This window comes from Mus caroli, unplaced genomic scaffold, assembly GCF_978045245.1.
Source record: "Mus caroli unplaced genomic scaffold, Mus_caroli_1 scaffold_17, whole genome shotgun sequence".
NCBI lineage: Eukaryota > Metazoa > Chordata > Mammalia > Rodentia > Muridae > Mus > Mus caroli.
This window is the reverse complement of record NW_028227272.1, coordinates 434,722-449,772: the sequence shown is the minus strand read 5'-3', so window position 1 is coordinate 449,772 and position 15,051 is coordinate 434,722. Positions and strand designations below refer to the sequence as shown.

The window sequence follows — 15,051 nt, the reverse complement described above, 5'->3', positions numbered from 1 at the left end:
AACATTCTCCTGGATAATGACATTGCTGAGGACGTGAGCCCACACAGACCTCATCTTGTGACAAGAGCCCAGCGCGACATCCTTGATCGAGTTCTGAGCATGACTGCACATGCTTCTGACAGTGGCCAGGTCCTCTGTTACCCCATTTGTCAACCCAGAGCCTCTCTTTGTTTTCAAGGAGACTCAGCTCTACATCAATATGACTGAAGTCCCTCTGCAGAGTCCCCCTGGGGCCCTTCACAATGATTGTGAACCCCTTCAGAGTGATGTTGACATTTTAATGTTGACAGTCTGACTGCTGAGAATTGTCTTCATTCTCACAGTAGATGGGACAAAAAGTGAACATGTATTCTTTATAAATCACTGAAAACAAAAACACTGAAAGTGGGAGAATTAAGTGAAAATTACGTATAAATCACCAACAACATTCACTGAATGTAACCTCCATACTCCCAGTTTTTTTCAAGAACAACTCAGCAAAATAAAATTCTGGTTTATTGTTGGACATTGTTTCACACATACATCAAACAGGCCAAAACCAAAACCAAAACCCAAACCAAAACCCAAACCCAAACCCAAAACCAAAACAACAACAAAAAACCCCCAGCAACTTCATAGACAAATAAAAAAAAAAAGAAAGAAAAAACCTTTTTATCTTTGGCCTTTTTAACCATCTCATACAAACCAACTACTTGTAGTAGAGTATGCTAGGTACATACACAAAAAAGTTACTGGAATGCTCAAAGTAAGATTTCTTTTGTTGTTGTTTTTGCTTTTTTTACAAGCTTTTTTTTCTCCTTTGAGATTAGAATGAACATGGTCACGCCCCACGTGAAGTCTGAAGTGCACAGAAACGCTCTGAAGGCTGGTTTGAGATTAGAATGAACATGGTCACGCCCCACGTGAAGTCTGAAGTGGACAGAAACACTCTGAAGGCTGGTTTGGTCGCCCGTTATCATTAAAAATGGCTGACCCCAGCCGGGTGTGGTGGCGCACGCCTTTAACCCCAGCACTCAGGAGGCAGAGGCAGGCGGATTTCTGAGTTCGAGGCCAGCCTGGTCTACAGAGTGAGTTCCAGGACAGCCAGGGCTATACAGAGAAACCCTGTCTCAAAAACCAAAAAAAAAAAAAAACAAAAAAAACAAACCAAACAGAATAAAGTGTGCTTTGTCCAGACTCTTCAGTTGGAATGAAAAAAAAAAAAAAATGGCTGACCCCTAACAATATATACAAAAATATAAAATTAAATAAAAAATGCAAACAAATTTTCCTTTTAAAGTATTTTTAAGAAAACAAGCAGGGCGTGGAAAGTTCTGGTTCTTTTTTCCACCCATGTTGCCAATTCATGTTGTAGTTTTGGTGGGGTGGTGGAGAGAGCATGTCATCTGTGGGTGGCACAGCCCGCTGTGGGCAGTGGAGGGTGACTAGGTCACGGTGCAGTGGCAGGTTACTTTTGTTGTCTGGTCATCCTCCTCAGGCTTCTGCTTCTTGGTGTCGACATCGTCATCCTCCTCATTCTCAGCTACCCGATTGCCTGTAGGAGCCTCAGCTTCCTCATCTTCATCTCCATCTTCTTCCTCACCGTTGCCTTCCTCCTCCTCCTCTTCCTCCCCACCTTCTTCCTCTTCTTCATCTACCTCATTGTCAGCCTCTTGCTCGCCATTTTCCTCATTTTGACTGTTCTATTCCCTGCCTCCTCCACAACTTTCTTCTTCTCCTTCAAGTCCTTGGTGCTGATCTTGGAGCTGGTGTCCACTGCCCCGTCTGACATGGTGAGGCACGTGGGTGGTCCAATGCTTTGAGTGAGGAATTAGTTGAGTTCGAGGACTCTGGCGAGAAAGCTGCCTGCCGGAGTCTGTGTTGGAGGCGGTAGGCGGCGAAGGTGGCTGTAGTGAGCGGGAGCATGGCCCAGGAACAATGCAAAGATGGCTTTTCGGAGCAGCCAGTGGGGGCCAGATTTTTTTTTTAGTAGGGTCTAGTGCAGCCTAGACTGTCCTTGGTGAATTCCTGACCAGCCCCCTGAATGCTGGGTTTCATATGTGTGCCATCATGCTAATCCCCTAAATACAGGTACAGATAGAAATAAGTATGTATGTGTATATTTCTTTTAAAGATTTATTTATTTTATTTATGAGTACACTGCCATTGTCTTCAGACACACCAGAAGAGGGCATAGGATCCCATTACAGATGGTTGTGAGCCACCATGTGGTTGCTGGGAATTGAATTCAGGACCTCTGGAAGAGCCATCTCTCCAGCTTGTATGTGTATTTTTTTGAGACAGAGTATTATTATGCAGCCCTGATTGGTCTAGAACTCACTATGTAGGCCAAGCTGGCCTTGAACTCAAAGATCTGTCTACCTCTGTCTTCCAAGTACTGACTGGTATTAAAGGTGTATATCAGTATATTCAACCAAGAATGTATATTTTTAATAAAAATTAAATCGTGTGGGACACACTGTGATACACTACAGCTTCCGTAATAAGATCTTTAAAAATGCTATCTTAATTTCTTTTCTTTGAGGGGGAGGTTGCAAGGTGGAGGTGGATATGAAGGGATGGGTGAGTAGCTTGGGATGTATGTGAAAGTCAAAAAGAACTTGTTACTACAAGTTAAGAAAAATTAAATCTATTAGCACATAATTCTGTGTATTTCACTTCAATGAATCACAGGCTCCCATAGGGTTAACATAGTGTTAACATATGTGCTATATATTTCTCTCAAAATCAATAAGTTAGGCATGCATTACCTTAGTTGGTATAAAAGTCTACTGTGGACACGACAAAACTTAGTTTTCCACAGAGGTAAACAGTCTGCTGCAAATGAAAGCTATTTTCAAACAAAGTGAAATGAGAGCCTGTATTGCAGAAGCCTGCTTGAACTGGTAGGCAAGCTTTCCTGTCCCTCTTAGTACTCCTCTTCCTTCCTGCCTCTCCTCCTCTCCCTGTTCCCCAAGTGCTGGGGTTACAGGCTCGCCTTGTTATTAATCCTAACAGAAAATTCTGATCTTAACAAATAGAGTGAGGGCTAGAGAGATGGCTCACCGGTTAAGAGCACTGGCTGCTCTTCCAGAGGGCAAGAATTCTGTTCCCAGTAACCACATGGTGGCTCATAATTTGTAACTCCAGTTCAATGGGATCTGATACATGGTACACAGGTACACACGCAGGCAAAATCCATACTTATAAATTTTTAAAGAATTAGAATTAGTTGTAGAAGAACATGCCTACAGCCCCGTCAGCTGCCATCTTGTGGTAGCTGAAGTGTTGAGATACAAGGAAGGGTCCCTTTAGCCCAGGAGTTGGGAGACAGACAGTCCTCCCGCCCCCCAAAACACATATTGAAAAACTCAAGGCAGGCTGGAGAAGTGGCTCAGCAGTTAAGAGCACTGACTGCTCTGCCAGAGGTCCTGAGTTCAATTCCCAGAAATCACATGGTGGCTCACAGCCATCTGTAATGGGATCTGATGCCCTCTTCTAGTGTGTGTCTGAAGACAGTGGCAGTGTATTCATATAAAATAAATATAAATCTTTAAATAAATAAAAACCTCAAGGCATGTACTGGGTCGCTTTTCAAAAAAGCCACTTCTCATATCAACAGAGGTGATGGACACCCCCTTCCACCTGAGCTGAGCATGTTCTCCTCTCAAATTTAAGTTCTCTTGAGTACATCGTGACCTAGACTTGGGTTAAACTCTTGGCACCGATATCCTGACAGGAATGCTGGATGCCACCAATCAAGTAAGGGACAAATGTGTGGATGGATCCTTTGTCCTGCACAGCCCCCAGAACTCTGGAGGCCACTTGGATTTTCCTAGCTTCACTGAAATATTAGTTCTGGCTTCTGAGATGCTTGTGCATGGCATCAAGAGACCACATGTCAAAATACGGAATGCTTCACAAATCTGCATGACACCCCCACAGGCCCACACCACTCTGTCATTCCAGTCGCAGTGTATATGCTGGTAAGCAAGCACCTGAGACAGTTTTTAAAATGACACAGGGAGTTGGGAATGTGGTATTTGAATGAGAACAGCGACATAGCCTCATAGATTTGAATGTTTGTGAGAGTATTTGGGAAGGATTAGGAGGTGTGGCCTAGTTGGAGAAGGTATGTCATTGGGGGCGGGGCTTTGAGGTTTCAAAAGACTTGTTCTATTTCCAGTGTGATCTTTCTCCTGCTTCTGGATCAAGACGTGAATTCCCAGTTGTTCATGTCTTTGTTCCAGCATGGACTCTAACCTCTGAAACTGTAATCCCAGTTAAATGCATTTTTTCATAAATTACCTTGGTAATGGTAACTTTTGCTACAGCAATAGAAAGTAAGACAGAGGATGAAACAGATGGAAAGAGAACACCAATCTTTTAAAATTAGAAAAGGGCAACTTTTCTATTTAAAAGATTTGGGGCTTGCTGGGGGTAGTAGCACATGCTATGAGTACCAGCATTTGGGAGGCAGAGGCAGGCAGATCTCTGTGAGTTCTAGGTAAGCCTAATTTACATAGTGATTTCCAGGACAGTTAGAGCTACATAGTGAGATCCTGTTTTCAAACAAACAAACAAACAAACAAACAAACAAACATGGTGCTTTGGGGCTGAACTAGAGTGAGTTCTGCTTTAAGGCTGACTTTGTTAGTGAGTCCAAGGACTCTCGTGGCGGTGATTTCAGCAGAGGAACAAGTGAGGCCCCGGGGTGGGGGTGGTATGTGAGGCCCTTTAGTGACTTGCTCTTGATGCCTGTGATTTGCCAATGCTCACTCCCAACATTGTAAAAAGAAAAGTCAAAAAATATTGAGGCCAAGGAGGGAAAGCATAAGCCAGTAAAGAGAAGACACAAAGAAAATCTGAGGAATTGACAAAAGGTTCCACTGACACAGGCAATGCTCTGGCCACTAACACACTGCTCAGTGAAGCTGTTTTTCCACGGAGTCAGTTATAAGGAAAATGAATTGCTGATAGGTGAGTAGTTATCAAAGTGAAAAGTCTAAAATCTATCAACCCAGAAGATGGGAGTTTGTTCTGTTTCAATGTAACATATGGTAAGATTTTAGAAGGCCAAGCTTAGTAGAACTCCCTCCGTCTGGATTTACTTTGTCTCATGTTACAAGAAACCACAAAACTTTCACGAGGGCTCTAGAGTTCGGCCACGTTGCAGACATATTAGCAGCAGTACAGAGAGTGGGAGAGCACAGCAGTCCGCTCTTAGGACAGGCAGCAAGGAAACTGTGGCATGGGGTCTCTGTCTGTGCATGCTGCTTTTTGATGGCTTGAAGAGCTTATGCCACATCCCTTCCTCCAACCTAATGTCCACACCCACAGACACTCTAGTCACTCTACCTGACACTCTGCAGGGTCTGCAGTCGCTTCCGATTTCTTTCCAGTTCTAATTTTCTCTTTTCAATTTTGGCTTCTAAGTTGGCTTCATCAGAGGCCACATTATTAAGCAGGTCTTTAGTCTTCTGAACCTGGGCCTACATCGAATAGGAAATAGTGAGATAAGGTGCCAGGGAGCGCTGTCCCCTGACTCTTGAGCACAGAGCTCCTTAACACTTTGTGCAAAGCAACATCACACAAACCACACAAGAAAGCAAACCAACAAAGCCCACCCCTCCCCCGCTGTAACTTATTAACAAACTATTTCCAGTGACAGGAGTGAAAGGAGGCCACACGGACAGGAGGGCACCACTCTTGTCATGAAAAGTGCATGTTTCTTCAATGGAAGCAAGCAAACGTGGAAAGAAGAATGACAGAGACATTCTAGTAAAGACAGAGAGGTCACAGGATCTGTGTCCAGCCTGCTTGCTTAGCACTGGGCACTGGTGAATCACTGCACTGTCAGCCTTCACTTGGGCTGCTCCCTGGTTACAAAATACCAACCGAGGAATTGGAGACACACACACACAGGCACACACACACAGACAGAATCATACATAGACAGGCAGACACATCGATATAGATACTCACATAGACACAAGACAGACAGACAGACACAGACAGACACAGTTGGCTCAGGCTGCCTCAGCTCTGACCCTCTGTCTACTTTGATGGACACAGAAGATTCCTTTTCCTTCCATGGTAAAAGCTCAACTAAAAACTAAAATAAATGGAGAAACTGCTTTATTGGTAAAGTCCAGGCAGAAATGGACCCCACAGCAGCAACTAGCCATTCTGGTGAGATGCAGCTTTATAACAAGGTCTAGGCACAATGGGACCGAAGCTCTGGGCTGTTGGCACTACAGGGGGTCAAAGACCACTGGCTACATCTGCAGACACCCCTATCTTTCTAAGAGCACATTTGCTTGAAGGGCATGGTAAAAGCAAATGTGCTGGCTTCATATTTAGACTATGTGAAGCTGGCTGTTGGGCGCCTCGTGGTTCAGAGCACCAAATGAGCTACACCAGAGTCCGGAGCACAATATGGGGGGTGTATGAACCTCCTCCCCATGATGTGACTGTCTAACCCTGCATGAAGTTCTTGATGGCAAGGTAGGATTCCCCTCTGATACTCTGCATGTATGTTACTACACTATAAATGTTTTTCTGGCTGTTTACCTGCTGGTCTTTGCAAAGCCATGGGATCCACAAAGAAATGACTTTGGAAGAGTAGAAACTTGCCAAGATTCTCAGAGACAGGGCATCTTTTGAAAGTACAATTATTGTCAGTGCATTTATGGCTTCATTGTTTTTGTATAAGTAAAATCAATCATTTCTGTGGAATTTCTGTATATGTGCTGAGGGATCAATCTTAAAGCTTGACACATGCCAGACAAGTAACTATCACTGAGCTGTAGCTCCAGCTCAGCACACAAGTTCTTTGATTCTTCCTTTAAAAACCACTATAGAGCCAGGCATGGTGGTGCTTGTATTTAATCTTAGCACACAGAAGGCAAAGGTAGGCAGATCTCCTGAGTTTGAGACTAAATTGTTCTACATAGTGAGTTCCAGGGCAGCTAGAGCTACAGAGTAATTGCTAGCTTAAAAAGAAAACAACAAAACAACAACAGCAACAGCAACAACAACAACAAACCCAAGTGGCACAAGCAAACACACATAAAAATCTTTAAAACGAAATGTATATATTCATTGATTGCAAATGCATTACAAATTCTAATGCAAGTGCAAACTCATTCCAGCAGGAAGGTGGTCCGTCCTTGCTCAACAACTTTTTTTTTTTTTTGGATTAAAAAAAAAATGATGTACATTGTACAAGTATAAGTCCATACACATGTGTGCAGTGCCCATGGAGGCCAGAACAGAGCATCAGATACCCTGGAATTGGAGTTTCAGAAGGTTGTGACCTAGCTAATGGGTGCTGGGAACCAAGCTTAGGTCTCTGGAAGAGCAGAATGTGCTCCTAACTATGAAGCCATCTCCAGTACCCTTAATCAATAACCCTTGCTGACAATGAATACTTTCTGATTAAGTCACACAATAGCTTAGGGAATTATCTGACATTAAAGTCTTTTCTGTAAGCCGGGTGTGGTGGCGCACGCCTTTAATCCCAGCACTCGGGGAGGCAGAGGCAGGCGGATTTCTGAGTTCGAGGCCAGCCTGGTCTACAAAGTGAGTTCCATGACAGCCAGGGCGATACAGAGAAACCCTGTCTCGAAAAACCAAAAACCAAAACCCCAAAAAAGCAAAAAGTCTTTTCCGTATCCCTTAAGGAAGCAAGATCAATGCATAGATGAGGACCTCCAGCTTCTGAAATAACGGACCTGTGCTCTGCAGCTCCTCTAGAGCCCATGCCATCATTTTGCTTTTGCTTTCAGAATTATGAAGCATCGGAGGTGAATATTTTTTGACAATGAAGAGTTCACAGGAGCTGTCCATCAAGAAACTAACTGTGTCCCTTCGGGAGGATCAGCTTTTAACATTCAGTGTTCAAACTGTATTTGGTCATGTTCACTTGATTCAGTTAGAATATTGGTGTGCATAAAATATGGCTATTTACACACTTTTAAATTTAGAAGCCATCCTACAATTACAGAACAGACAGAATATAATACAAAGTACTTGCCCTGAACTAGGTGAGCGGGGACTGTGGTGAAGTCCAGTCACCTTCCTTTTTTTGTGTTTCCTGTTACACAGGAAACAGGAAGCCTACAACCAGGCAGAAGCATAGTATGTGGCCACTCTTATGTATTCTCAGGGTCATTGCTGTCTCTCTGTGTGTCCTGGGGACACTTCTGTAGCTGGCAGGAGCAGCAGGCAGCCGTCATGGTTCTGGGTGCTCTCCAGCTCTCCTTGTGTTGCGTGACCTCATGTTTTGTTAAGTGTCAGCTAGCTAATTGATAGACTGCTTCTAGATTGTCTGATTGATTAAGATTATGCATCTCTGGCAGGAATACCACAGAAAGACTTCATCCTATGAGCTGTCATAATTTAAATTATTTAATAATGACACTTTAGTCCCTCCCTTGATTGAGGGGTGATGCTAGAACTCTACTTGCCCTCTTGCTCCTTGTAATAAGTATCGTATTGGTAATGTCCTTGATGAATTTTTTTCATTTGAGAGGTGATTGTTTGCTATTTCATTGATCTATACTATAAAAATCAACTATTGTAATTCATTTATTTTGATGTGTAAACAGTCCCTGGTTTGGTCAGGGGAAGCCCATCAAGTTGGCACATGTCTCTCCTACAGACCTCTGGTGACCTTTAAACACCTTTGTTCCTCTTAGTACAGTAAGAGGCTGTACTACCTAACCAGTTCTGGACTGAGCTATTTTTCCTGGGTGCCCTGGCTCTGCTTAAGAAAGCATGGTGGAGTTATGTACATGTGGACATACATGAATAAACAAAACTTAGCCGACAGTGGGGGAGTGGGAAAAGATGGCCACTGTCCTACCTGTTACAGGGCAGCTTAGAATTAAGGGTTGGGGTGTAGCTCAGTGGTAAAGTACCTGTCTAGCATGTACAAGGTTCTGAGTTCTAAACCCTTCTCTATACAGAGACAAAAAGAAAGCCTGGAATTATTTAAATGCCCAGTAGTGAGGAATTGGCTAAACAAAATAGGATAATACTCACCAAAATATCAAAATAAGAATGGCTACATTACTTTAAAACTGGTGAATTTTTGGGGGTGGGAGTGGGGTTGTTTTGAGAAAGTATCTCTGTGTAGCCCTTGCTGTCCTGGAACTGACTTTGTAGGCCAGGCTGTCCTTGAATTCAGAGATCCACCTGTCTCGGCCTCCTGAGTCCTGGGATCAAAGGCATGTGCAATCACTGCCTGGCAAAAACTGGTGAATGTTTAATAACTTGAGAAACAGCTTTTACCTAGGAGGGGAAAAGTAGTAGTCCTAAACTATCCTCTAAGTTTTCTGAAGTACTCCTTTGTTTCTGCCCCCCTTACTCTGTCTAGTGCACACAGAAAATCACATATTTGAGTCCTAGGTATTAAACACAACGAATAGAAGCAATACAATCTTACCAAAAGGTCTTTGATTGCAATCCTCATCACCTTTTCAGTCTCATTGATCTCTAGAGGTCTAGCAATGGCTTCTGTCCTCAGTTCCTAGAAGAAATAAAATCACTTATACACTTTGAGTTTAGTTTTTAATTTCTATTAGTCGCCAATTTTTCCCTTAAGAACCTGGTTGTTTCCTACCATGTGCTTGAAATTGTAGCCGTCCCCCATCCTCAGACTCCCCAAGACTGCTGGGATTGTAGATGTTCACCTTCATGCCCAGTGATGTTCCCTCAAAGTATGTGCTATATATGTCACACTAATTCTCCAAAGTTTAACTCAGTGGTAGAGACTATGGCTCAGAATGTGCGATGCCTGCAATTCAATCACTGATACCATTAGAAATTAAAAAGCAACATTTACAATGGAGAATATTTCTGTGCAGAACATCTTCTATAAATGTTCTTCAATGCCTACCTAGCCTCTCCTGAGACTTCAAGTTTTCATTTCACCTCGGGGCCCCATGTGCTCCTGGCAAACCTTAAATTAATATCCATTAATATCCAATAGCTAATAATTTAATTTTACTCCTAAATTCCCTGGGTGACCCACATGACCACTAAACACAGGTCAGTCTGCTGTCTGTGTGTGTCCACAGACCCTATAACCAAGCCTTGTGTTTCTGCTTGTCCCTGGAGTAGAATGGAAGTTAGGAATTACATGGATAGTGCAACATCATCTTCCAACTACCTGGAAGTTGGTCACAAACATTTATGTTATAGTCATCTGGGAAAACTTTGAAATTCCTAATGCCTAGATCATATTCCATATCAGTGACATTAACATGACAGCTGGCTAAAGATGTCTGGGTAAGTCGGGGGGGGGGGGGGTGGCAGTGAGTTCTGGAAGCTATGAACTGAGAGATACACTATTGAAAGCAATGCAGAGAAGAGGCCAGGAAGAAAGTCACAGCCTCAGGCCCACCGTATATTTGCCAATCCTGACCTAGAAGTTAATGATATTAACCAGCACAGATGCAAAGCCCTACTCTTAACCAAGGAGCCATTTGCAAGTGATAGCTGCTAGAGAAGGAAACTCAGTTTTCTTCATGGCATGACACCCAAAGCATTAGTCACACTCCTGGCAAGCTCATGCTCACGAGTGGCTCGCCAACACAAAATGGACTCCATGCCTTTTCTTTTGATTGTTTTTAAGAGAGAGAAAAAACCATGGAGTTGGGAATGTAAGGGAGGAGGAATCTGGGAGAAGCTGGAGGAAGGGAAAGAAAAGGATTAAAATATATTGTATGAAAAGTATTTTTAATTAAAAACAACTAACACCAGTGGGCAATGCCCACTAGGATCAGAAGAGGATTCATGCCCTCTACCAGTTTCCCACATATTACTCCACTCAATCAGGAATGAGTCTAAGCTGGAAGACGTACAGGGCAAGAAGTAAGAGAGACTTTTCATTCCTAAATGGAATACTACTTACCCTCAGCTCAACCTCTTTGCCCAGCAAGTCATACAGAGAAGCTCCTTTGGCAGTGATTTCAGAAGCAAGTTGTCTGGCTGCTTTCAAATCTGCAATCTGGACAGAAAATTCCACATACAGAACCCACATTTTTCCACAGGCACTCAGCTGCCACCCTGCTAGGCTCCAGGCAGGCATGTAACTATGGAGCACGCTTCAGCAGCCCTTCTTACTGATGTAGGATAGAGCTCCTGGACACCAATGTGGGAAACTAACAACACGTAAATGGGACCAAATCCAGGACACCGGCTCTCTCAGAAACCCAACTGTAACGCTAAACTGAATTCACAACTAGAAGTATGAACAAAAGAAAGGTGAAATGCTTCCCCCCCACCTTTTTTTTTTTTTTTTTGGTTTTTCGAGACAGGGTTTTTCTGTGTAGTCCTGGAACTCACTCTGTAGACCAGGCTGGCCTCGAACTCAGAAATCCGCCTGCCTCTGCCTCCCGAGTGCTGGGATTAAAGGCGTGCGCCACCACGCCCGGCTGAAATGCTTCCTATTTAAACTAGTAGAATGACCACAGGGACAACCTGAAGGCCATGCATCTCACGGCCAGTACCTTAGACTTTCCTCCAAAGACCTTCTATGAAGCTCAGGGAGAGCAATCCCACCAAGCACTGAGACTCTCCTGGCTCCCACAGGCTGTGCTGACAGCTCTGATGATGATTCAGACTTTCTTAGGCTGTGCCCATCCCCTTCTTCCTTCAATGCTAAATCCCCAAGGAGCCCAAACAGACATAGGCATCCTTGCTCCCTCTCCTCTTGAAGTAACACTACCTTATCTCTTTACTTTCAACCTACCAGCAACAACTTATCTTCTTAATTCTCAGCAGATTATCCCTCCCTCCTTCCCTTCCTCTCTCTGCCCATTCTGTGGCCCTGTTACAGTTATAGCTTCTCCTCTTAAGGGCCATGGTACCACTCTCCATTTCTATATGCTTTGCCTGCCTGCCTGGCAGCAAGTACTCCCATTTCTCTCTCAGATTCACCTCCGTTTCCACGTCTCCACAGTGGTATAGGCCACAGTTCAGCCTCTAGCAGACTCTTTTCTTCTCACCCGTGGCTTTAACCCCCTGCATGCTGATTCCTTCTACCTCAGCCTTAGTACCACAGACAGACTCTTCCTAGGCATCTCCACTTGAACATCCAAAAACTTTACAATATCTGCAATGGGATGCAGAACAAATATTTTACTAGCCATGGTGGCTATTTTTATCTTTAGATTACTTAAAATTTAAATAATATTAGAGCCTACTTCCTTGATTATGCTAGCCACTTTAGGCAGTGGCTTCTGAAAAATATGACCAGATGCAGCCCTTGCACACCATTAATCAAGTCTGGCAACACAACTTGAGGATCTCATGTCTCACCTTCCTCAATCATAACCAAACCCATAAAATATGCCATCGAAATACAACTGAAACTGGACGAGGTCCTACACGGTGGAAACCAATTCCCACAATGGCCTCTGACCTTCTTGGCCACTGTGACACTGAGTGCCTACACACATAAATTAACTTTTAACAATGTCTAAATCTCAACTTATAAGATTCTCTGGCTCCTGTATGTGTCTCTCAGGCAAGCATAATAATCACGATGCTTTCTCTGGGTCCTGAGAGAAAAGAGCTGTCCCGGCACCAGGTTAATGTGTGTTCTTACCTGGGATCTTTTCATTCCTCAGTTCTGCATCAGAGCCTTAGGCTGAGAACCTCTTCAGTTGCTTCTGCTGAGACCATTTTATGGCAATATCTGAGAAGGCCCTGATGATACCTTTTCTACCGTAACAAACTAACTGGGAAATTCTCCATTCTTTTGTTTGTTTGTTTTTCAATACAGGGTTTCTCTGTATGGTGCTGGCTGTTCTGGAACTCACTCTGCTGAAAACTCCATTTTCTACCCCAGAGTAAGGCTTTCTTTTCTGAGGCCAGAGGATTTACTGAATTTACCCTCTAGCTTCCTCTGCTTTTCTCAAATGAACAAAACACAGTTATCTTGGGACCAGTCCCGACTCTCACCTCATGGCCTAATGGCCTGTCCCTTCCCTCTCACTTCTGCTAAGAAGTCATGTATACCTGAAGCCCCTGATGGCCCTGATTATGATAACAGCCCCGACCCTCAGTGTGCTCCATTCCTACACTGCTCTGCTGGTCCCTAGGACACTGACTGCATCACATCTTCCACACCTCTGCCACTGTTGTTCACATTCTGATTCCTCCAATTAAGCAGCAGGAACTCAGGATTTCTGTCCTGTGTTTATACCTGTATCCTCAGTGCCTGAACATAATATGATAAAATTAGGCTGTAAACCAATTGGTTTTCTTGTGACTTGCTTTCATCCCAACACTAGTGAGAACAAAACTGTTACAACAGACTGAAGAACCATCCTCAGTCAGCCAGCAGCAAGGAAAGACAGAGTGCTGCAGGTTAGACATCTTCTATTGCCACATTTGAGACACAGACATCTGCTAGCCACAGACTTCATCATCTTTACCTTGGAGCCGAGATCAAACTTGAATTTGCTGATGTCTTCCTCGCCTACATTGGAGCCCTCCATCCCTTTGGTCTTCATTGCATTATAGAGAACAGATGTGATCTTCAGCAGCTCTTTCACTGCATACCCGTCAGCTTGATAGAGCTTCTTGGTATTGAGTTTTATATGTGCCTTTGTGGCCTGTTTTGAGACAGAAAGTTTTGCTTTGCTTTCTTTCTTCAGACAGGGTCTTACTACGTCACTCAGGCTGGCCTGACACTAACTATGCAGCTGTTCAGGCTGGATTCAAGCTCTCGGTTCTCCTGTCTTATCCTTCTAAGTACTGGAATCTGAAGCATACCCTGAAGCAGGATATTTATACTATAGCTATACTATAGTACAAATCCCATGCAGGGAATTTGAGAATGTCTCTGCCAGCAACTGTGATACAATTCTTACTGAGTTGGGTTTTTTTGTTTTTGCTTTTTCAAGACAGGATAAAACACATTGTAAGTGTCTCATACTGTGATAAAGAGCAACCTGGGAAAAGACCCCGAAACTACAGATGCATGCATCTTTGACCCAATAATTCCAGTTCTAAGAACTACTTTAAGCATAGACTCACATACAAAATGAAAACCATAGGCTATTCATTTCAGCATTATTTCAAATAACAAAAGTTATAAAATACCTAAATACCTATGTAAATAACACAATTGTGTGAAACTTATGTAAACAATATTAACTCAAGTGTAAGAGGAAATTCTATATGCATTTGAGAAGTTCTCCAAGATATATCATTAAGATAGCTAGATGCTACACAACATGTGTAAAAGGGAGTGTGTGTGTGTGTGTGTGTGTGTGTGTGTGTGTGTGTGTGTGTGTATGGCACACCCACCCCAGTGGAGTATGCGTGACAAGTCCAAAAGTTTGGCTGCAGTTCTGAGGCAAAAACTTTCATGGAAACTGGTCTCCTGGAGTCTTTGGTGTCCCATAACACAGATGTGTTTCAGATTTGTCCTTGCAATAGTTGGTGAAGGGTTCTGGGTGCTTTCCTTCAGTATTGTTTTATTATAGGTGCCCCCAAGGAATGATTTGACAAATAGCTAGTTAGACTGAACATTGCTTCCTGGCCTTTACCAGTGTTCCAATGTCCTACCTAGGCAGTCTTTGATTCCAACCCTGAGCTTGGAATTTCATAAGAATGCTACTTATTCAGATGAAATGCCTCCAGTATTGAAAGAGAGAGAGTGAAAGAAATCAGGCATTACTATATACTACATAGAGTTAGAAATTTCAGGGCAAGTTTAACAAAGTAAGTTTAGAATTCTTATTATAGTCATATATGACAGACTACATCACCTAATAGAGGAAAGTTGGTGGGCTCCTCAAACACTTTGAATGACAGCTGAGTCACTCCCATATGCAGGAGTTTACAGCGGTTTAGGAAGATTGGGCTGTGGTTTAGGAAGAACTAGAGTATTGCATTATTCATGAAAAAGTTAGCAAGAGTGGAACCCTCCCTAGTACATACTTCCACTAGCCCAGAAGAATAGCATAGTTAGGTATTTACTAAGAGCTGGCTGGTGGTGGGTTAAACAATAAATAATGAGAACTATGGCTTGGGCTTGAAAGCCCTTGC

At 43.2% G+C, this 15,051-nt stretch overlaps 1 protein-coding gene across 5 annotated transcripts in view; it reads right to left on the bottom strand.

The window, feature by feature from the left end:
• Nucleotides 1-15,051, bottom strand: part of Ift38 (intraflagellar transport 38) — a 34,359-nt gene that overhangs the window by 12,947 nt on the left and 6,361 nt on the right. For all 5 annotated transcript variants that reach the window (XM_029470828.2, XM_029470827.2, XM_021185205.3 and 2 more), the window contains exons 4-7: nucleotides 13,431-13,610; nucleotides 10,901-10,996; nucleotides 9,431-9,514; nucleotides 5,338-5,471 (exon numbers count right to left, since the gene is read on the bottom strand). In XM_029470828.2, the coding sequence (XP_029326688.1) occupies nucleotides 5,338-5,471; nucleotides 9,431-9,514; nucleotides 10,901-10,996; nucleotides 13,431-13,610 (494 nt within the window). The remainder of the gene's footprint in view (nucleotides 1-5,337; nucleotides 5,472-9,430; nucleotides 9,515-10,900; nucleotides 10,997-13,430; nucleotides 13,611-15,051) is intronic.